Here is a 23371-nt window from a genome sequence, read left to right as displayed (position 1 = left end):
ATTAAGATAAGCAAATACTTACTGGATGAAGAATCTGACTAGTAATTAGGATTCAAGTGTGTATTGTTTTTTTAAATTTTCCCAAGAAACGTGTGACATTTTTCTTCCCGAAGTAGTATTAAGTGAGAATAACCAAAGGAATGTGCTCTTTCAAAAAAGTTTCATATATTGGATTTATATCTCCAACTCTTGAAAGAAAACTTTCTCCTTTAAATAACTTTACTTCTTCACTTTTTTTGTTCATCTATTATCAATTATTGCTACTTTTTAAACTGTCATCATTTGGATTAATTCTTACTAAAAAGAGGTTGATTTTCTATTTTTCTTCTTCGTTTTATTGCTTGTTCTTTCTCTTTCATTTAGAATAAAGTTGATGTAAATTTCTCAAGATATGTTTCTGTATTCTACTCTTTTCATTATTGATTTTTGATATCCCGTTGCCTTCTTAAATCGCATGGTAATTGTCGATATATATTCTGAATGGATCTGTATAATTTTAAAAACTTACTTAAGTTATGCTTCCTCCTTGAATTCGTAAACAACTTCACAAATACAATGCAATAGCAACCCTTCTTTATTTCTGTGATAATACCTAAACAAATCTACCAATAAAATAGCCAAGAAAGAAGATTTTCTAACATAACTTGAAATGCCCTCAAGATGAAATGATATTAATATCAAGAATAATCATATAACAAATTCTTTGTCAATTTGTCATCATGTCTTTTCATTAAGAGTTAGGGTTCAGAAAAAGGAGATTGAATAACTCTAAATAATAAGGTTTCCATTTGAGTTTCTTAGGTCAGTTGGTTGAGTTGGCACTTTATTTGTTTGTAATTGACTGAAGATATTACTCAGGTGCTTTTGAAGTGGTAATATTTTAGATAATGGATATATTGAGGATGATTTTTCCGATTTATTTTTACCTACATCTTCTGGATTGTCGTCGGTTTGATGTAAATGATATAGTAACTTTTTTTATATAAAAGGTCAAATTTAATCTTTTTTTGTTATGAATTTATGTTATTAATTTGATGCATTGTTCTCAAGTGAACTCATGTGCGGATTAACTCCTTATCACTCTTTCCTCTCCAATATAGCCTTTTGTGTTTTTGAATCATCTATATTTCATCTTATTAAAAATATTATACGTAAAATATTTTGATAATGATATTTGTGAGAAATACTTTATCTTAAAAAATCAAGGCAATGTTATAGTCACGCCGTAGAAGGTAATGGTTACAAAGGTATATAATTTTAAAATACTCACTGATGTCGAATTATTTGTATTTATTCGTTCATGTATAATTATTTATCCAAAGAGTTTCTTAAATATTATTTATTTTATTTTTACAAAATCGAACAACTCAGTATTCACGATGCAACGTACTTGCGAAGTAACTAGTACATAGAAAAATGCAACAAACAAGATGAATTCACTGAACTGTCAAAAATGCAAAAGGAAAAAAATGGTAGATGTGTTCAACTTCATTTGCAAAGAAACTCTTTACAATACAAGGTGATACTGAAAAAACATGAGTATATAAAGAATTTGATGCTCTATCTATTCTTTATTCGTGGAAAGCTCTAGTAACACTAACACCGTGAGCTTGAGAAATGTACCAAAAAACAGGTAAGCAGAACATGTAATGCAACAGCTAGATGAAATCTACTGACCAATTGGAAAGTGATATACTTCTATATATATGCAAAGAAGAGTGCCACAGAGGACATAAGTGTCACTGCTAATTTAAGCAAAGAGATCTTCCACTGGGAAACAGCATTTGGAAACTGTGGATCTGCATCAGGAGGTGGCATGACAGAAACATCATTCGACAAATGTGGATATGCATTGGGAGGTGGCATAACACAGTTATCACCATTGAAATAAACTCTGTTTGGAAAAGCCCACCCCTTATCAAAAGTGAAATTTAATGTATCTTTTCGGAGTAGAAGTTCGAACTGGACATTTCCTAATGGACCAGGTTGCATGAGCAGATCATTGTCGGATTTAACACCCCATAACATAGCAGTATCATCTGCGAAAAGGCCCAGAAGATTAATCATATTTAAGGAAACTTAAGTAGTAATATCTTCAATAGAGTAATATTTTCAACCAAAAGAATGGACTGCGATTCAAGACAATGTTATCATAGGCAAAAGGCGCAAATAAGCGCAGCTTGTCTATTGGCACTTTAAGCGCAAATGCAAAATAAGGCTCGAGTTTTATGAAGAAAAGGAACAAATAAAGAAAACAAAACACATACTTAACTCAAAGAAATTATAAGCATAAAGGACAATTATATGGACAAAGGAATTTAACAAATTTGTAATTAAGTGAAATATTTATTGTTTAGTGTTGTCTCTTCGGGACATTGCACATTGATGATGAGACATATGCCATAGCCCCTCGGTGACTACTATGAATCGCTGGCTAAGCGAAGAGAAGTGCTCGGCCTATTTTGCTGCTATCTTCAGGGCTTAAGCGAGCCTTTGATTACACAGATTCTAGATTAAAGTACGGAATACGTATAGTTGTGGAAATCCATTTAAATATCTAAGTAGTAGCTGCTGTTTAGGTAGCACAAATGAAATAATATCATTTTTAATTAGATGGATAACTTACTTATCACTCCATTAGGAGTTAATGACTTGTAATTGATGCTGAAAAGCTGAGTGATGTTATCAAGGTTCGGATGTTGGACAACTAAGTTCCATTGTGTATAATTCATATGGTAATTGAAGTTTGTTATAATGATCTTAACCCTCCAATAATCCTTGTAGTTGAGCTTCACATGCCAATGAATTCCAACTGGGCACATATGGTCTGTGCACTGGACCAAAGGAGTAAAGTTTTTCTTTCCATGGTCCGAAACAATTGAAGATAGGTGCGGCGTTTCTGAACTGCAAGAAAACAAAGGCGAAGTACCCTGACAGTAAATAACAAAAGAATTCAGAGATTTAAGCCGTGAGAGAAAGAAATTGTAGAACATATTTTGTAAGACATACTTCACACAAGTTCCCGGCTTAGTGCCATTATTCTGGCATCCACAAGCACATGTAGGGCAAGGTACAATTGTGTCATTGTAGAACGACGATAGGGAGACACAACATTTAGGATTTTTCTCAGCCAGGAACTGTGAGTATGTGCATGTGACATTCCAAGTCACTGTCATTGACAGTACAGAGTGTTAGAAGTTAGCCTTTATTATAAAACTGCAACTACATGCATTTTAACTAGCATGATAATAAAGTTAAAGCAATTAACTTACTCATAGCCTGTGTCACTCTTCTTCTATCTGGAGTAATAAATTTAGTCGGTTTAACAATTTTAGCAGGTCCACAAGTATAACCAAGCCCTGGCGCTTGTAACGTGAAGTTCTTAGGTACTCTAACTGTTTTGTTGTTTGTTCCGGCAGAACCAACACTGAGTTGGAATGAAGTAACAGCAGTTGAAGGATCTTGCCCCCATGAGTTGACTACTCCTCCCTTGCAGCAATTTGCAATCTGCTGGTTATGAGGAGTTTCCGGTAGCAAATCAACAACTGTTGGATTTTTCTTGCAGCAATGAGGAATATCTCCTTTGAATTTTGAGCAATTACCTTGCTCTGTAGTCCGACTTCCGATCATGTTCCATATCACCTCATCCTTAGCCCATGTCCATCTCAAAGTCCAGCCTGGTGGTTGGATATGCCTATATTGCTGGAAGTTGTACATAGTCACCACAGCCTGTACAAATGCTAAACAACTAAGATGACACTTTCCATTCGACAAATGTTAACAAGGAGAAGTAAAAGAACTACAAGTGAATGCACTATTAGATAGACTGAACATAAGACTGAGGTCCAAAGGCTGTACTATTAGATGTCTTTCTTTACGGATGTGCAAAAACCTTAAAAGACAGATAATATGGACAAGCCATAACTAATGCTTGAAAGAACTAATAACTGCAAACGCCATTCTTAATCACATAGTAATAGATCAAATTTATTCTAATGTTAGAATGAGAAAATGCTCCAGAACGAAATAAATTATTTCTTACAACATATCCATCTGGTGTCCAGCTGATGACATCCCAATTTATTGTGATGTTCCCGTTCGGATCAAGTGCATCATACGCATCTGGAAGAAACGCAGAAATAAAAATGTAAGAGAATGATAAATAATACGCACAAATAGTCAAATATAGTAAAAATACAAGTTACATGATATGCATCTAACCATAAAAAAGAGACATAATCATTTTCCAGAAAAAGGGAAAGCCAATTTCTTGATGTTCAAAATTATAGGTCAACTCCCTGATCTCTCTCAAAATAGCCAGCTTTCAGCATAAATTACTTGTTTTTGGTACGAGGGAAGTCATTTTCCTTGGAATATATTTTGCTGAAATATGCTTTTCGGTGTTTGGTTAGTGAGTCGAGAATATTTTTCAAAAACCATACTAGTTATATAAAAGAAAAATAGTTGGAGAATGTTTTCATACAATTCGAGTAGTAATAATAATAATATTAATAATAATGTGAAAGTATTAGTTGGAGCAAGTAATATGAAGTTAAAAGTTAATATAGTCACGAGGAAAATGACTTTCGTCCTCAAGTAAGTGAGTCATTTTCTTCCTTTTGATGATTTTTCTTAGAAAACATTTCTTGGTAAACCAAACACTAGAAAATTACTTCCTCGTGGCAAAATATTCTTCAAAAATGACTTCCTTCGTACAAAAAGCACATTTTTCTAAGTTTGAATACAATTAAGTAGTATATCAAGAACTAAGTAAAACGCTGATTAGAAAATTACGAAGTGGATTCGGAATTTGGGAGTTTGTGTGCAAACCTGTTGAGAAAAAGCAAAGAAATGACAGCAAGAAAATCAATAGTACAGTGGCATTGAATTTTGAAAGAGATCTGAAGAACTTCATTCCTTGAAGATTTGTGGCTGAAGAATTTCTTGTGCTTTACTGAGTCAAACTCTGCTCAAATTAAAGTAGGCTAATTGAAGAGGGAGAGATCAATTAAAGAGGAGATAGTTGACATAGGCACATGCCATGTTACTCATTTGAACCAACTTGGAGGTTAAGTAGTGGTGTTTGACTTTAAATTGTGTATAAATTTTCTCACCATTGGTTGATCTGAAAAAAACTGACATGATGAATTTCATACCATTTCCGTGATTTAAAGCTGGCCGTTACTTACCATTTATTCTGGGTTATTAATCAATATTTGCCAAGTAGAATTACCTAATCAATGCTTAATAAGTAGATTTACTTGTAATCGATGTTTTTCTTTTTGAATGTAAGTTTTGTTTCGAACGTGGTTTTAAGGGAACTAATGAAAAAGGATGGTCAATGATTGAATCTACCATAAATAACTATCCTTGTTCTAAGTATTAGCATTAGCATTGTTAATAAGAGATTTTCCCCCGCTCATGGATCTCATTACTTGTGTCGTTGGTGAACAATGGGGTCGGGAGAAGTCAAAGGACATATCTTTTAATGTCTAGCAAATAATGCGTTACTCATTAATTTATTACTTGAGTACTAATTTAACATCGTACTTCTTCGTTGTCATCGCGATAATGTCATCGTCGTGGTAAAGTTATATTGAAATAGCATGTGCAGAGCACCCATTTGCGCTCATATTCTTTCTTACATCCATTACGTTTTACTTTTTAAAATTTTGGTATAGCAAGGCGTCGTCTGTTTGCGCTTAATGCAAGTCTGAATCTTATTTATTCAAATCTCATACATTAAGTGCGTTTGTTTTTAAAATCTAAATCTTAATTATTCAGATCTTAATCATTAAGTGTGTTTATTTTTTTTTTTACTTCACAACCACTTAATGGGTCTGAATAGGCCTGTATCATTAAGATCTATAATAAACACTTAGTTTCATTAAGATGTTATCATCCATATTCATTATTAACTGACATCACCGCCTACCATTATCAACTACCACCATGCCACCCACTAACACCACCATCATCCTCAATCATAGCCGCCACCATTGTCGACTACCATCACCCACCATCCCCACCACTCCCACCACCATCATTATTAACGACAACCAACCCTCATCCACCTCAACTACCACAACTAACCACCCAATCACCATCAACAACCATAGCTGACACTGCCCATCATTATAAACTACTACCACCCACCACCATCTTCCTTAATCACAACTACCACCACCACTACCCGCCATTATTAATTATTACCGCCCACCACTACCATCCTCAATCATAATATCTACCACTACCAATCCCCACTAGCTACTACCCTAAACTACCACCATATCTTGATATTCAGACGTGTATACGAATTCAGACGTCTTAATCTTTAAAAAAAAAACAAATGAGGCCTAAGACTTGGTGAAACTACGTTTTATCAACACCAAAAACTCAGTTTACGAAATAAAGCAAGTTGGACAATCTAACAATATTCAGCCTAACTCAAAATAATGGCATACAGCACAACAAACTTAAAGAGTCTCTAGCAACCAATTCCTAATTGGTTTTGATCTAAAAGGCTACAGCATCAAGTAAAATATGGTGCCATGGATATCTTACCATATGAGAAGTCAAAATGTGAAAACAAAAACGGTTTATTTCTATTATTTCTTCTTCTTTAAAATTTTAAAAACTCTTCGATTCTTGATTTGCGCTCCAGTGGGCAATTCTCATTTCTCCCCATCATAAATAATCTAAACAGCTAAGTTACACATATACACGAAGGGTTACTCTGCACATCTCTGATACAATTGAAGTGTCGACAGCACCTGAATCTTTCTTCCTTTTTCCTTGGATCGGTGAGAGAGCATCCGTTTTGGAACATGTTAGTACGGCTTCATAAAAGGATTCTGACAAATAACTTCAGGTTGATGGAATCCTTGAAATTTCTACCAATATCTTGTGTAGGGCTTGAGGCTTGGAGAAGAAAGGTGAGTGATCAGCACCCTTGAGATGAAAAACTCGTTCTGGAGGATTTTGGTTAATCATGCTCTGTTGTAAAGCTATTGGTATAGCATTATCTTCTGTTGTTTCTACGTAAAACCGTCTAATGGAACCATACTTGATGTTTGACAGGGGAAGCTTCTCAAGAACTGGGGAAAATGGAATTGGCCTCATTGAGACAGAAGCCAAAGCAACATCCTGAAAAATTCAAGAAGATAGTATAAAAAGCTTTGAATATGCACAAAAAGGAAGATTCCACACAGGTATCTGAAATTGATTTTGTTATTTAACACAAAGCTACCAGAACAGGATGAATGTTATCAGCTAGTTCCAGGAACAAATAATTGAATTTCTCTATCCTCCTCCTAGTAAACTAGTATCATTAGCACTGAGGTTAGACATTAACGGATAACTTGAAAACATCTGCTGGGTTTTTAGCAATTTATATCAAGGTATGTAAGAACCATTTATACAAGAATCAGATGAGATATATAATTTCCTCTCAGGATGTTTACATTGTCTATGTAATTTCCTCTCAGGATGTTTACATTGTCTATGGATGACTAGGAAACCTACTCAAGTACAATGGCACACCCCAGTGTCTGCGGCCTATAGATTCACCATTTCAAGGCCATCGAAATTTGCCTCAAAATCGATGTGTTACTAATCCATATATAAAACTTTTTGTCAACACTCATCCTCCCAAATCCCAATGTACAAAAGTCTAGCTTGACCACAATCGAGATTAAAAGGAAAAAAAGTTTGAAAGAAGCATTGTACTTGAATAAGAGAAATACTTTATGTGCATAATTAGAAATGATTAAGATCCAAGAATGAAAACTATACAACAAGAAGGTAAAAAGGAAAAGTACATAAAGGGAGTCTTATTTCACCATTTCCTTTTCTTCTTTTTTCTTTTCTTTTTTCCCATTTTTGCTTTTTTCTCTACTCTTCACTACATCCAAAATAAACATTAAAATTTGCCACTTTATGGAAGTAACATTTAATTTGTGATCAACAGTTTCATACAGGACAACATACCTTAGCGGGACTATGGTTGAATAGTAAGTCCCTCAGGACTGATTTGTCCAGATCAATAGCAGTTGGTGGTTTATCATTCCCACTGGCATAGATAAATACTTGAGACTGTCTCATAAGATCATTTGATATCGTCTGCAATAATTTTGAGCTTCTTATTAACAATAAATAAACTTCAATTCTGTAATGAAACAACTAGCTAAAAGCATCTGACCCACACATTCAAGGGAGGAAACAGAACTAGAGAATTGTAGTCCTATTGGGTGGAATGACATTATGCTATCCAGTGTTATTGGTACATGGAAGGTACAATAAGTAGGATTGGAAAGGTAAGAGATCCTCCAGATTATAATCAAAGTTTCAGGCACTTGCTGAGTCACCTCATCCTCAACCCAATCCCTTTTAACTCATGAAAGACTGGAAAAATTGGTGGAGGAGAGACCCCTTCAATATCACCCTCTCTCTTATTCCTTCCCTCTCCAAAGAAGAGCCCTAGGCAGTTTACTTTCAGTGGTTAATCCAAATCCTTCTCCCCAGGTCAAAAATACTTTTTCTCCAAGAGATGAACACAAAGGTTACTCACAAGTTTACTAAACAAGCTACAGCTGATTCCTGGGGAACTGAATTGCAAGTAGATGAACCTCACGCGTTCACTATAAGCAGATAATGTATATCAAGGGTTCTCATGATGAACAGAAAATACATTAAAGATTTCACAAGACAAAAACTGCAAAGCCTAAAAACAGATGGATGACATAAAATCCTGACAAAAAACGAAATTTGATTTCTTCATCACTAGAGAACTGCTGAGTTCTAAGACCATTTCAAAACAAGGTTGTAACCTGGAGAAGGTGAAATTTACTTCATAAGTAGGAGCACCAACACTCAACTGATTGCAACTTATCATCCAGAGGATTAGTGAAATCAGTATTCTATAAAGTAGTTTCGATAATCTACGCCCATATACTTTAGAAATACATGCCCCAATTCACAAAATAAAACCAAACTAAACTTCTTACAAGGATTCCGCACAAAACAAACTATGAGCAGGGCTTAAGAGTCGCTTTGCATATGCAGTCCATGCATAAAAACTATGATTAGGGCTGAGTGTTTCTAAACCATATACGGACAATGTGCTTAAATAAGCAAAATAGATTTTATATAACCTTACAAGAAGAAGACCAGATGATGTAGATTTTGGAAGAATCAAATGAAAGCAGTAAATAAAAGTATGAACATATACCTTATCTGAGAAAATATCAAGGGCACTTTGTCCACTAATGAGCATTGTGGCAGCAACAAATATCGCTTTTGAAACTTTAGAGGGATAGAGCTCCATTGAGAATGATATGCATGCACCACCAAAATCATGTCCCACCAAAATCACCTACAGTGTGAAAAAAGATTCACAATATTGTAATAGACTAGTTAAGGAAAACAGATATCAGAAATTCTGGAATTTGTCCTGGTAGTAAATTTGGGGTTCTGAAGAATTGGCAGATTTCAGCATTTAATCTCCAAGTATGACAAATCTACAGATCCAAGCACCACTTTTTTTTTATCAACTTTGCCATTCCACATAAAGCAAGCCATTAGTCTAATGTAAGAACTAGCATTCTCTTCTGTCTTCTTTAAAAATTCTTTGTTCACTATTAGTTTTTCATTGTTTTATTTCAATACCGATCAATGATAAAGAAAAATGTAACCCTTCATATCAGGTGTCACAGGCAAAACTTTGAAATGCAAAGGAAGATACTCATCGAAGATGCTAAAGTTCTTACGAACACTTTAACCTGGAAGAATATCTTTTTTCAGATCTTCAGCGCCGAGTAGTCTTACGAGTATTATACTCTCGTAAGAATGGAAGACAATATGATAGAAACATCAGAAGCCGAGAACCAGAAATACCGAAGTACTAACCGTCTCTCCATCGGCAAGCTTTTCAAGAAAATCAGTGAGTGGCTTTGCATATTGCGATAGGCTGGTGATGCTATTTGTGTCAAAAGAATGAATGCCTGAACCAGTTAAATCCACTGCAGTCACCTTAAATCCAGCCTCCTCTAAAAGTGCAATGGTTTTATACCAACACCAGGCTCCAAATCCACCACCATGGACAAGGACAAAATGGTTTGTCTCTAAATCATCAATGGTTAATTCCTGCCCATTATATACAGCCATCCATTTAGCATGAAAGTGGAAGATCAAATATAGACACAGCCACAAGCAAAACGCATTGTTTCAATACTATTAGAGCAGAACTGAGACCTCTTTACTTATCTGTCAAAAGTCCGAATAAGCAAACGAAAAGAAGCTACATTTCATAAATAACAAGGAAGTATCAGTCTATACGTTCCATTAATAGCCAAATGAGGGCAATCTACTGTACTATACTCAAGCAGAAAAGTTAGCTACACTGTCCAGTTCTGCAGGTTTGATTCTCCGCACCTTGCCTTCTGGTGTGGAATTCTCAAGGTCTCAACAATTTCAAACCCTCAATACATTAATCGAATTCTATCAATTTACCTCAAATGGAACTTCTCTACTAGGATTTGCAGTTCATCAGGCAGATGTGCATCAAAAATTGAAAACATGCGGATTGACAGGTTATAAGTGTCCCATCTCGGCTATAAAAGGGAATCCGAAGAGGTTTATAAAAAATGACTTATCAAAAAGAAGTTTATATATGTACTCTACCTATTATCTTGAGGTTTGGGTTAAATTCTCATATTCTTTACAGCTTCCAGTTTTGAGCAAGTATCTCAATTCTGAATTAGTTAATGAAGACAAGCAAGCCTTACAAAACCACGAATCAATCGATGGAGCACAACGAACACAACAAAGCAAATTAACCAAATGCCGCAAGCTAACACACCTCCCCCCTCCCCCCCAAAAAAAAAAAATAAATAAATAAATAAAGGTACTCTCCCTTTCAATTTATATAACAGTGTTTGATTTGATTGGGTAAAGAGTAAAAATTCATTTTAAAATTGGCGGAGGATGAAAATGATGATGTAATGGTTGAATAGTTAGTTTAATAGAGAAAACATCACATCAAACTTAAAATTTGAATAATTTGATTAACTTGAATTCTCCTAAGTTAATTAAGTACCTTGTTAACAAGCTGGTGAGGCTGAAGCAGAGGATCAGTAAGAGAGCGAGACCTAGAACTCGAGCTACGTGGCAATGCTTGATTCTTCTTAGACTTACAGTTCGAATACCGCATCGACGTCGAACGATCAAACAGTACACGGCCGCCATTTTGCAACTGTTGCTGTAACAAAATCGCGGCCGCCAACGCTCGGTCCTGAGCGAACGAATCGTCCTTCTTCGACGTCCGAAACCTAGACCACCGGTTATTTCCGGTTCCGCCGCCTCCTACGGCCGTGGATTGATTCGTTAAACGCTTCGACGGCCGCTTCTTCACGGCGGACTTCCTGGAGAAACATAACCCCATTCTCGGCGATCTTTTTCACATGGAAAAGCTTCACTGAAAGTATTTATACGGCATACGAAGAAAAAAGACGTATGTGTCGAGTAGATGATGAGAAATGGAGTTAGCGCTGAGTTTAAAAGGAGACGAAGGTGGTTACAGACTGTAATGGAGATATGAAAACGGACGTATTGTTTGCCATTATTACTAAAACTAGTTTTTCCACGTGTATTCTACCAAGATAGCAATTTTTTGCAATATAGGTGAAAACATACTTTAACTATTTATTTTTTCAAGCACTCTCTTTTCGAATATGGGTTCGGCAGGTCCAAGTAATTTTGGTTCGAATACCGTATTTGTGTCACGATCCAAAATCTACTATAGATCGTGATGACGTCTAAGCCAACAATAATTTACCAATTTCAACCCATTTAGAAATTTGAAATCAACATTTTTCATTAATCAATTAATGTGAAATATAATTTACATGGTGAATGATAATATGAACACGAGCTACAATGACGAACCACCCGTAGTAACCCCCAAAACTCGGTGTCACAAGTGCATGAGCATTTCTAATGAGTGCAATAATAAATACAACGTCTGTCCCGAATGTAATAAGTCAGAATAAAGTAAACTGTACAATGGAAAATCGGAGGATTGCGATGCGTAGCCTGGAATGCAGCTCACATAAGTTTTCTCAACAGGTGCGCCTACACGCCAAGGTGATCACCAAATGGACCTGTCAATTCCTGCACATTTAGTGCAGAAGTGTAGCATGAGTATGTAAATCAACGTGTATCCAGTAAGTATCTAGCCTAACCCCGGAGAAGTAGTGACGAGGGGTCGACATCGATAGTTACCGGAGGTCTAAATAAATAATAAGGTAATTCATAACATATATAAAGTATACAACTGTAGTGAAGAAATTCTGTAATCTCAAAATGTTTTTCCAATTATTCCCCTTTGAGTATAATTTCTCAGTCTTGTATTATTTTATTAATATCTCAAAACATGTCAAGTATCAATACCAAATAAATAAGAAATACCATAAAATGTCGGGCATCAGTGGAAAGACTAGCTCGTGAATATTTGGCTACTAGTGGTATACCGCACGATATTGCCGAGGTCGTTCAGTCCGATTCAGAATAATGTGTACACTACCGAGGGTCGAGCGGCACGAACCATAGATGCATATATACTGCCGAGGCGTTCTGCCCGCTCTACAAGAAAGGGAAGGAAGCTCCCAAATTTTCGAAGCGCATGTTTTACATTATAGCACATGAACTTAATATGAAGATAATCTTACCGTTTTCTCAAAATAACTAGCCAATAACTCAAGGTGACAAGGCTTGGCCTAAGATATATGTAATTTCTAAATCAAGTTCAATTATAATTTCAATTAATTAAGCCAGCAGAACAAGTTCAAGTAGTTCAAATATTTCATGATAAAATCCTAAGTCTACCCGGACATAAACATGCTTTAGTTACGTACGGACTCTCGTCACCTCGTGCGTAAGTAGAGCCCACAACTAGTGCACATAACATTAATATCACCTATGGGGTAGTTTTCCCCTCATAGGGTTAGGCAAGAGACTTACCTCGCTTCGAAGTTCCACAGCCGGCTCCAACGCCACTCTAACACCTCAAACCAATGATTGTTGATCCAAAACTATGCATACAATGTGCAAACCAATCAAAATGTGTTTTAATACCCATAATTAATCAATTTAAATAATTTCCAACTGCGCTTGAAAAATCGATAAAATCCACCCTCGGGCCCACGTGTCTGGATTCCGAAATTTTTTGAAGATGAACTTTACCCCTAACACTACAAACTGAAATATATCATTTATTCTGAATTTCATGTCCAATTTTGTGGCCAAAATCGAAAATATACCAATTTCTAGGTTTTTCTTCAAAATCTCAATTTTTACTAATTTTCATGCCTAAACCATATACAAACCATGTATTTAACTTGTAATAGGTGGGAATCACTTATCTCGTGTTACTTTATGAAAATCCCTCCTTGAAGCTCTCCAAAAATCGTCCCAACCAATTGAAAATGAGAGAAAATGGGCCAAAATCCTGTAGTTAAGCAAACCTTCTGCCCAGCGATCACCACACCTGCGGTCACTTGGCCGCTTCTGTGGTTCTGTAGGTGCGGCCAAAAATTCCGCTTTTGTGGTTTCCCCACTAAGGCCTCATGCCTTTGCATCTGCGGACCAGGCTCCGCTTCTGCGGATCGATCAGAAATCCGCTTCTGCGGTCTCGCAGGTGCGGCCAAAACCTCGCACCTGCGCCTCCAACCCAGATCCCCTCTAGGCGCTTATGCGAGGCCGCTTCTGCGGAAGATGCTTCTGCGATGAATCTTCCGCATAAGCGGTTACACCAACAATAGAAATTCCAGCAGCTTCAACAAGGCTCCAATCAATCTGAACCCTGTCCGAAACTCACCCGAGGCACTCGGGGCCTTAGCCAAATATACCAACACGTCCCAAAATACCACACGAACTTAGTCGAACCTTCAAATCACGTCAAATAACATTAAAACATGAATCGCGGCTCGAATCAAACTTGTAAACTTTCAAATTTTCACATTCTATATCTTATGCCGAAACGTATCAAATCAAGTTCGATTGATCTCAAATTTTGCACACAAGTCTTAATTGACATTACGGACCTACTCCCACTTCCGGAATCGGAATCCGACCCCGATATCAAAAAGTCCACTCCCGGTCAAACTTCCCAAAAATCATTAAATTTTCAACTTTTACCATTTGACGCTGAAACGGCGTACGAACTTCCAAATCAACATCCGGACACGCTCCTAAGACCAAAATTACCATACGGAACTATTCCGAGGTTCAGAATCCCAAACGGACACCGATAATATCTAAATCCATTGCAAACCAAACTTAGGAAATTCTTAAACCTTCGAAACTCCAACCTTCCATAATAAGCGCCGAAATATTCCCGGGCTACCCAACACTCGATTTGGACATACGCCCAAGTTTGAAATCATCATACAAACCTATTGGAACCTTCAAATCCTGATTCCGAGGTCATTTATTAAAAATCCAAACCTTAGTCAATTTTTTCAACTTAAAGCTTCCGAATTTAGAATTTTCTTTCCAAATCAACTCCGAACTTCCCGAAATTCGATTCCGACCACAAGCACAAGTCATAACACCTGAAGTGAAGCTACTCAAGTCCTCAAACCGCCGAACGACGCGCTAGAGCTCAAAACGACTGGTCGGGTCGTTACATTCTCTCCCACTTAAACATACGTTCTTCGTCGAACGTGCTAAGATCTACTTCGGAGTTGACCAAAATCACTGTTTAAGACCTCGTGCACCTGCCCGTGCCATCACAATCCCAGTTTGGCACCTCGGCTCGAGCCGGACTGAAGGTCCTCCCTTTTATTCAATCAATAAGCCTTAGAACCAAATTCCAATCTTCGAATTTTCTTTACAATACCTTATTCTAACATACGAACACAGTATCAATCACTACACACTGTATTAAAACATGATTGTGCATCTGTGCTGAAATCACACGACGCATCGCATAAGTCGGTTACCCATAGTAACATCCCCCAACCACAATAGCTGAAATATCACGGAGCTGATGTCCGCAATATACCTCATAACACATATAAGCCTGGTTTCCATCCTCACAATATTTCCGTGACAGAGAAGATGTGTAGAAACTCCTAACCACCTGCTGAATTAATCAAATCATGGAGTCTCTCCTCCTAACAAGGTCTGTCACCTCATTCTGAACCAAATAACGATATTCTCTCTTTAATATACCTTATATAAATCTATTTGCACTGATTTCAGGTCCAATAGTCTCGTCTCACCCAGTATAAGCTACACAGTCAATAAGCAACATTAAACACTGACTAAGATCTCATATGATGCCAAAAATGTGCCAGCAGGCTACAAACTCGAATGCAATACATAAGGAAAAGCAAACTCTGAAATGGAACTTCCCAGCCCGCGTAACGAATAAAACGGTCAAAAAAATGCTATGATCTCTCCTTAGAGAATGAGAAACAAAATACATAGAAACAAATATATGGAACCGTACTCAACATCTCACTGTTATGGGGCGCAACCCAATCTACACATGGTACCGTTGCAGCGTGCAACCCGATCCAAACAACATACCCATGGTGACGTGCCACCCGATTCGCACATAACAATCAAGAAGAAAACACACCCATCAAGCCGTAGCTCTTATACTTACAAAATACCCAAATATCAACTATAAGCACGCCTAGTGCATATTACAAATCCTGGGGAGATGAATAGCGCCACACGCTGCGAAACACAAGCACAACTAACGTGCGATAAATGACCTACATCTCGAGAGCCATCCTGCTCACATAACACTACAAACTACACGGGGCCTCACACCGATTCAGATCATACTATACTGGGCCAATAACCTTTCAAGGATCCACAATGGCCCTATTCATGACACACATGAGCAGCCGTCCCGATCCGAAACAAACTCCCACATTAACGATAGTACCCCAAAATCTCCATACTTGGTTTCAATCTTTAACAATTCAGTGATTAATAGGTCATATTATACAAGTTTACCTGTGGGATACGCTGCCCCAACCTTCTGATCCAAGTGACAAAGTCTGCACATCCCTACCACCAACCGTACTAATTTTGTAAACCGCAATCCGCAAATCCAAACACAATGCCTCTTCAACAGAACACCATTTTCAGGCGACACTAAGATAACGCCAGCTTGCTCTAAACATCTGAATTATTCCCTGCTCATCCGATCTCGTGACATTCTTATCAATACTGAACCGCAACCTTGATCCTCAACTTCAAATTCCATACTGCTTACTGCACCCATCATGCCACTATACAAAAGTACAAGAATTCATAATAAACCCTGAACTACTAGTAGAATGAACACTTAATTGGCTAGATACCTTTCACTTAGCTAATTTTAGAATAACCAATGCAACACGCAACTGAATTCCCAAACCGCAGAAAAATACAAACCTTAAGTTGTGATCTAAATCATTATGACTCTTCCGGAATCCGTTTACACAACAAGCCCGTTTGAATTAACTACCTCCAGAATCAATCAAGTTATGGTGGATGTCAAACCCACGAGTACAACCACAAATCATATGTATAACTTCATAGTGAAGGAACTGATCACTGCCACAATCATGCTGATTCAACCACTACTAATCGACCCAACTTATTCAAATTCACTCTTGACTTTCCTTAGAAATACTAGCAGCTATATTCAAACATAACAAACTAAATCCTCACTCATACCGAGTGACTCGCATTACGAGACCACATCGTCTCAATACTCATAACTCATCTCATACCTTCCTCATGCGCAAAATGACATTTCCAACTGGTATATATATATATTCTGCAAGAGCTCCCGCAAGTCCAAAGATATTTCTTATTTTCCTCCAATACCGCACCGCATACCCAATGATAACATAAAACACTCCAAGTCTCGTTCACAATCCCCTGTAGAAACTTGATCCTTAACCATACAACGGACCCGAAATCCTTAGGTACTAGACTTAAATTTTTGAACTCACTAGACCATTGTTAAGAGTCATCCACTCTGACCCAGTCTCGAATATAACCAAACTTCATTGCTCTACTAACACATGAATACCCTCTCAAAGAAGAAACCGGCTGAATTCTTTTTCTTGTACATTACACCCACAAGAAGCATAAACTCTGAGTCTTCCCAAAACCTGCACCCGAATCAACAAGACAAAGTTTGGCACACATTCATTAAGTTCTGTGCTCGAATTGCTCCTGATGTTTTCTTTTCTTGGTCATGAATAGTTCACCAATGCACCGATAGCCAGAACCCGCACAAGCAGACAACCACGCGATCAAATCGTAGACGGTGGGGCTCCCCCACTTAGCTTTAAGCTACCATCACATAATGTAGAGCCCGCAATGATTCCTCCTTCTCAATTACCATGATCTCGCACCGTTAACCCGCCAAATTTCTCGAAGTGTTTTGTTAAATCTTTTCTTGAACATTCTGAATCATTAGCCACGATCTCATATCCGACCTCTTTCCACGACGTTGTAAAAGTCTGTTCCTTCCTCATTAACATCAACTAAGAGTTCAACAATATCATCCAAACTCAAGTCATATCGCATCTGAAATGATAGTCAAATCTTCACACCCCTCTTCATTCCAATCAAACTCCTTTCTGCCATATTTACTCTTTCTCCGTACGGTAACCACCATTCCAAGTAAAATACATATACCAAGTCACCTTTCATCATGATTCCCAAACCGTTCTACACTTTCTGAAGGTACGTGGAATCCTACCACAAAAATCCATATGCTACTCTGCCTCTTCCACTTTGGTCAAACCATATCCCTTAAGCAACTTCTCGACTTCCGCTTCTCATACTTGACCTGCTAGTAAATTAACCACTGCAAGACACCTCCTACTTGTCCTTCCTCATTCATCATTACCCAATTATTTCATCGAATCAAACTTCATCTCTGTAGCACCTAAGCTATCGAATTGCTACCAACCTTAAACCTCTTCGAAGATCATCTCTCTCGAGCCATAAGTATTCAAAATACCAATTCGATTTTGAACCATGACACACCGCTATCTCTGACAACCGCCCCTCAGGCACCACTTCACACACCCTGACCCGAAGACAATTAAAGAAGACCGTACACCGGCAAACCGTGATGCGTTAAAACAAGGACTATGACACCGCTTCACAATGAAAATTCTACCACGCTCGAAAATACCAAGTCTCGTTATTCCATCAACCTAAACCTAAACATTCATAGTCCAATCGCCTTTTCTTTGCTAGAATTAAATACTGAACCTCTAAATCATGCACTGAGAAATCATTCTTTCGAGTCATTCACTAGTTTGACACATAGACAGGAACCCTACCATTAGACCAACACTGTGCATAGCCTCAAAACTATAAAAAATACCGATACTGAGTTGAAATGACAGAACCTCCTTCCCCAAGAAGGCGATAATAACTTGTTTGAATACGCAGGGAGAAACATCCTGCTCCACGTCTATAGTACCACTGAAATTCCTCGATGCCCAATTGACACGAGCGCTTCGTGTCACGTAAGATCGAGTAGGAAGAAAATAAATACATAAGCCTCAAAGGAATCAAACAACACGATGAGGAAATCCAGAAGAGAAATGATCCTAACAACCTTGTATCCTTTCGAAGATAAGTACTGACGTCTCCGTACCGATCCACAAGACTTTAATAAACTTGCTCATAACTCGTGAGACCTACGTGAACCTAGTGCTCTAATACCATATTGTCATGACCCAAAATCCATTATAGGGCGTGATGGTGCCTAACGCCACCGTCAGGCAAGCCAACAATAATTTATCAATTTCAACCCATTTAGAAATATGAAATCAACATTTTTTGTTAATCAATTAAAGTGAAATATAATTTACATGGTGAATGATAATATGAACACGAGCCACAATGACGAACCACCCATAGTAACCCCCAAAACCCGGTGTCACAAGTGCATGAGCATTTCTAAGGAGTGCAATAATAAATACAACGTTTGTCCCAATTGTAATAAGACAGAATAAAGAAACTGTACAATGGAGAATCGGAGGACTGCGATGCGTAGCCTGGAATGCAGCTCACATAGGTTTCCTCAACAGGTGCGCCTACACGCCAAGGTGATCACCAAATGGACTTGTCAATTCCTGCACATTTAGTGTAGAAGTGCAGCATGAGTACGTAAATCAACGTATACCAAGTAAGTATCTAGCCAAACCCCGGAGGAGTAGTGACGAGGGGTCGACATCGATACTTACTAGAGGTCTAAATAAATAATAAGGTAATTCGTAACATATATGAAGTATACAACTGTAGTGAAGAAATTCTGTAATCTCAAAATATTTTTCCAATTATTCCCTTTTGAGTATAATTTCTCACTCTTGTATTATTTTATTAATATCTCAGAACATGTCAAGTGTCAATACCAAATAAATAAGAAATACCATAAAATGTCGGGCATCAGTGGAAAGACTAACTCGTGAATATTTGGCTACTAGTGGTATAACGCACGATACTGCTGAGGTCGTTCTGCCCGATCCAGAATAATGTGTACATTATTCGGCCTGATCCAGAATAATGTTATAGCACATGAACTTAATATGAATATAATCTTACCATTTTCTCAAAATAACTAGTCAATAACTCAAGGTGACAAGGCTTGGCCTAAGATATATATAATTTTTAAATTAAGTTCAATTATAATTTCAATTAATTAAGCCAGCAGAACAAGTTCAAGTAGTTCAGATATTTCATGATAAAATTCTAAGTCTACCCGGACATAAACATGCTTTAGCTACGTACGGACTCTCGTCACCTCGTGCGTAAGCAGAGACCACAACTAGTGCACATAACAATAATATCACCTATGGGGTAGTTTCCCCCTCACAAGGTTAGGCAAGAGACTTACCTCGCTCCGAAGTTCCACAACCATCCTCCTAACTAGGTTTAATCAATGATTCAACTAGCCTCTTTTGATTACTAAGAAGAATTAATGAACTCAACCAACAAGATAATGCAAAAATATCATAAGTTATGCCTCTCTCGATTACATGAACATGTAAACATAGATGAAATAATTAAATCACCCAAAATGATTCAATACATAAAAACTAGAGTTAATATCCACAAACAAATATCAATACACCAAATCCATCAATCCCTAAAGAGAACTACTCCATAGATATGGAGTAATTCATCAAAAATATAAAGAAAAATATAAAACGATCCAAACTCTTGTCTTGAGTGAGGATTGAATGATGAATTCCTTGTGCTTTTGCTTCTCCAACTCCTCCTTAGCCTCCTTAGGTATTCGATGTGTCAAAAGTCCAGAAAATACTGTTTCTCCATGTATTTATACCAAGTAGGGTCTGGCTCAAACGAAATCACCCTTTCCTAGCCGAAATAGGAAAACTGCAAACTTATTGCTTTTCATGCGTCGCACTGTGCGTAGCAGGGTGCGTAGTGTTAGTGCTTTTTCCTGACAGATCCCAAAAATCCAGTCTCTGAAAAGAGGTTCTCCTAAAGACCAATCCATTACGAATTCTTGCATATCTTCACCGAGTTTAAATTGGTTCATATTGTGAGGTTGAGACTTAAATCGAGAGAGGAGTTTCTATGAAATGTTTGAACTAATAATTGAGTGAATTCGAGAGACTCACTTGAACATTAGGAGTGAATTAACTGGAGTTAATCTCAAGCAATTATCTTGCATCTATCCAATCAACCCCTATTTTCTCCCATTAATATCTTCCTTGATTACTTTTGTTGCGATTGTCATAGTCAATTAGCTCTAGATTCTTAGTTAATTTTAGTTTTTAAGCACATAATTCTCAACTGTTGATCATCTTGGATAGCAATTTAACTAGAAGCTATGAAATACTATTTAAATCCAATACCTGTGGATACGATATTTTCTATACTATATTCGACTAGCGAGCCTAAGTTTTATACACCGATTTTGCTCTCGTCAAATTTTGGCGCCGTTGCCGGGGATTGACAATCAATAGTGTTTGAATTAGTTTGTAGTGCTAATTCAATAATTTTTTCTTTTTGTTTTATTTTATTTTTCCCTTTTTACGGTTGGTATTCTTTGAATGTGCGCAGGTTACAGATTAAATTGGTGCATGACTCGATCTTCTGGGAAAGAATTGCTACCATACGAGCCAGAAATAGAAAAACAACTACAACAGTTAAAGAAAGAAAGAAATCTCACCGAGACGTTAGAAAAGGTTGGGTAATCCTCAACAAAAGATATGACCTGAAATGATAAAGATAATGTGGACCTGGCTGCGACAGAGGTAGCCCAACAAAGAGAAAAGGTAGCACGAGATGCTGATGAAAGCAGGTTTTAGAGATGCACATCGTATTTATGAAGAAGGGAGGGGTCACAGACTTAATCAAAATCAACCCGTGGGTAAAGGACAGTTTAGAAACATAGCTACCTGTGGTGGGAGACCTCTTGGTGATTACTCTAGACCGGTATACAACCAAGGTTTGTCAAGCATTCGACCACCTCCAGTTGCAGCACACAATTTCAAATTGAAGAAAGGGTTGCTTCAAACTCTGCAAAACTGGTGTGTCTTCAAAGGAAAGATGAACGAAGATCCAAACAATCATCTAATGGACTTCTAGGAGATCATAAACACCTTTCAATATAATGGTGTTTCACAAGATGCAATTTATCTAAGGGCATTCCCCTTTATACTGAAAGATGATGTGAAACATTGGCTTTGGAGCTTGCCTCAAGGATCAATTCAAACATGGGAGGAGATGACCAGAAAATTTCTTGACAAATATTTCTCCTCAGCTAAAACGGGCAAGTTTAGAAGAGAGATCCATAACTTCTACCAGAAAGATAATGAAACAGTTTTTGAAGCTTGGGAGAGGTTGAAGGAGATAGTCACAAAGTGTTAACACAATGGTATTGAACTTTGGATGCAACTCCAGGATTTCTGGGATGGGTTGACACCGGCCTCACGTAGAACGTTGAGCAATGCAGCTGGAGGTCCGTTAATGAAGAAGACACCGGAGGAGATAGTCACTATTCTCGATGAATTATCTGAAGATGCAAATCAGTGGCCCTCTAAAAGTGCTGAAAGAAGACGGGCAAATGGTGTTCACTCGGTTGATGCTAACACATCTGTGCAGGTACAGCTTTATGCCATGGCGAAAGAGATAAGGAAGCTGACCTTAGCCTCAATACAGAGTGAGACTCATGCATAATGTGATATTTGTGGAAGAGGACACCCTACTCATGAGTGTTAAGCCTCAACTGAGGAAGTTAATGTTGTTGGAAATTATAACTTTAATGCAATGGGCCAGAGGCACCCCGATATTTCATGGAGTTCACCAGGAGGTACATCAAATGCATGGAAACAAAATAACGCCAGACCTTAGGGACAAGGGGCGCCTGTTTTCCAAAATCAGCAAAGGCAGCAATTTTAGCCTCAACAACCAATTCAGTTTGGGTTAGAAGATCTAATGAAGTCCTTCATTGTCAAGATAGATGAGAGATTAGATTCTCATGGTTCAGCTATCAAAGAACTTGGCACAGGGTGGCAAAATTTGGAGAAGCAAGTGAGAATAATTGTCACCATATTGTCTGAGAGGATCCCAGGTACTTTGCCAGCTGACACTGAAAGGAACCCCAAAGAAACTGTAAATATTGTAACTCTGAGAAGCGGGCAAGTGTTGGAAGAGCCCACTCCGGTCCAAAAAGAGAGTGTGACTGAAAAAGAAATTGGGGAGAAGCTAAAAAATAAAGTTGATAAAAAGAAGACAGGAAAGAAGGATGCTAGAGAGAAGGTGGAGAAGCCAAATCACAAGGAATTCATCATTCAATCCTCACTCAAGACAAGAGTTTGGATCATTTAATGCTTTTCTTTATATTTGTGATGAATTACTCCATATGTATGGAGTAGTTCTCTTTAGGGATTGATGGATTTGGTGTTTTGATGATTGTTTGTGGATATTAACTCTAGTTTTTATGTATTGAATTGTTTTGGGTGATTTAATTATTGCATCTATATTCACATGTTCATGTAATCGAGAGAGGCATAACTTGTGATGTTTTTGCATCATCTTGTTGGTTGAATTCATTGATTCTTCTTAGTAATCGAAAGAGGCTAGTTGAATTATTGTTTAGACCTAGTTAGGAGGATAATCGAAAGAGGTTCTCCTAAAGACCAGTCCACTACGAATTCGTGCATATCTTCACCGAGCATAAATTGGTTCATATTGTGAGGTTGAGACTTAATCAAGAGAGGAGTTTCTACTAAACTGTTGAACTAATAATTGAGTGAATTCGAGAGACTCACTTGAACATTAGAAGTGAATTAATGAGAGTTAA

General features: G+C 37.5%; 2 protein-coding genes, 1 long non-coding RNA gene and 1 other non-coding gene across 5 annotated transcripts; 1 reads left to right on the top strand and 3 right to left on the bottom strand.

Moving 5' to 3' along the window:
* Positions 1 to 1454: 1454 nt before the first annotated feature.
* LOC104086955 (protein COBRA-like) lies at positions 1455 to 5053 on the bottom strand. 2 transcript variants are annotated; one of them, XM_009591320.4, is made up of 6 exons: positions 4831 to 5053; positions 4043 to 4122; positions 3273 to 3729; positions 3010 to 3169; positions 2627 to 2904; positions 1455 to 2039 (listed from the first exon to the last, which is right to left on the bottom strand). In XM_009591320.4, the coding sequence occupies exons 1-6, from the start codon at positions 4913 to 4915 to the stop codon at positions 1699 to 1701; spliced, it is 1401 nt and encodes a 466-aa protein (XP_009589615.1). In that variant the 5' UTR covers positions 4916 to 5053; the 3' UTR covers positions 1455 to 1698. The 2 variants fall into 2 exon arrangements, with proteins under 2 accessions (XP_009589615.1, XP_070041760.1); XM_070185659.1 differs by lacking the exon at positions 4831 to 5053 and adding an exon at positions 4222 to 4318.
* Positions 5054 to 6418: 1365 nt separating this feature from the next.
* On the bottom strand, positions 6419 to 11582 carry LOC104086967 (putative methylesterase 11, chloroplastic). The gene is made up of 5 exons (XM_009591336.4): positions 11096 to 11582; positions 9907 to 10143; positions 9230 to 9373; positions 7990 to 8121; positions 6419 to 7146 (listed from the first exon to the last, which is right to left on the bottom strand). Exons 1-5 carry the CDS (start codon positions 11438 to 11440, stop codon positions 6868 to 6870), a joined length of 1137 nt encoding a protein of 378 aa, XP_009589631.1. The 5' UTR covers positions 11441 to 11582; the 3' UTR covers positions 6419 to 6867.
* LOC117274359 (uncharacterized) lies at positions 7092 to 10339 on the top strand. The gene is made up of 2 exons (XR_011410930.1): positions 7092 to 7211; positions 9705 to 10339. It is a non-coding gene; the product is annotated as an uncharacterized lncRNA (long non-coding RNA).
* A 10258-nt stretch (positions 11583 to 21840) lies between the features above and the next one.
* LOC117274363 (small nucleolar RNA R71) lies at positions 21841 to 21947 on the bottom strand. The gene has a single exon (XR_004504472.1). It is a non-coding gene; the product is annotated as a small nucleolar RNA R71 (small nucleolar RNA).
* Positions 21948 to 23371: the final 1424 nt, after the last annotated feature.

This window comes from Nicotiana tomentosiformis, chromosome 9, assembly GCF_000390325.3.
Source record: "Nicotiana tomentosiformis chromosome 9, ASM39032v3, whole genome shotgun sequence".
Classification (NCBI taxonomy): domain Eukaryota; kingdom Viridiplantae; phylum Streptophyta; class Magnoliopsida; order Solanales; family Solanaceae; genus Nicotiana; species Nicotiana tomentosiformis.
The sequence above is the reverse complement of the archived record's forward strand: the minus strand, read 5'-3'. Positions and strand labels throughout refer to the sequence as shown.

Excerpts from the sequence above, each read along its gene's own strand:
- LOC104086967 (XM_009591336.4), bottom strand. The coding sequence starts at position 11,440 with ATGGGGTTATGTTTCTCCAGGAAGTCCGCCGTGAAGAAGCGGCCGTCG. Across the intron at positions 8,122-9,229 it reads TTGATATTTTCTCAGATAAG|ACGATATCAAATGATCTTAT; the intron begins GTATATGTTCAT and ends AAATTATTGCAG. Across the intron at positions 7,147-7,989 it reads TCAACCATAGTCCCGCTAAG|GATGTTGCTTTGGCTTCTGT; the intron begins GTATGTTGTCCT and ends TGAATTTTTCAG.
- LOC104086955 (XM_009591320.4), bottom strand. The coding sequence starts at position 4,915 with ATGAAGTTCTTCAGATCTCTTTCAAAATTCAATGCCACTGTACTATTG. Across the intron at positions 3,170-3,272 it reads AAGAGTGACACAGGCTATGA|TGACTTGGAATGTCACATGC; the intron begins GTAAGTTAATTG and ends TGTCAATGACAG. Across the intron at positions 2,905-3,009 it reads AAGCCGGGAACTTGTGTGAA|TTCAGAAACGCCGCACCTAT; the intron begins GTATGTCTTACA and ends GTTTTCTTGCAG.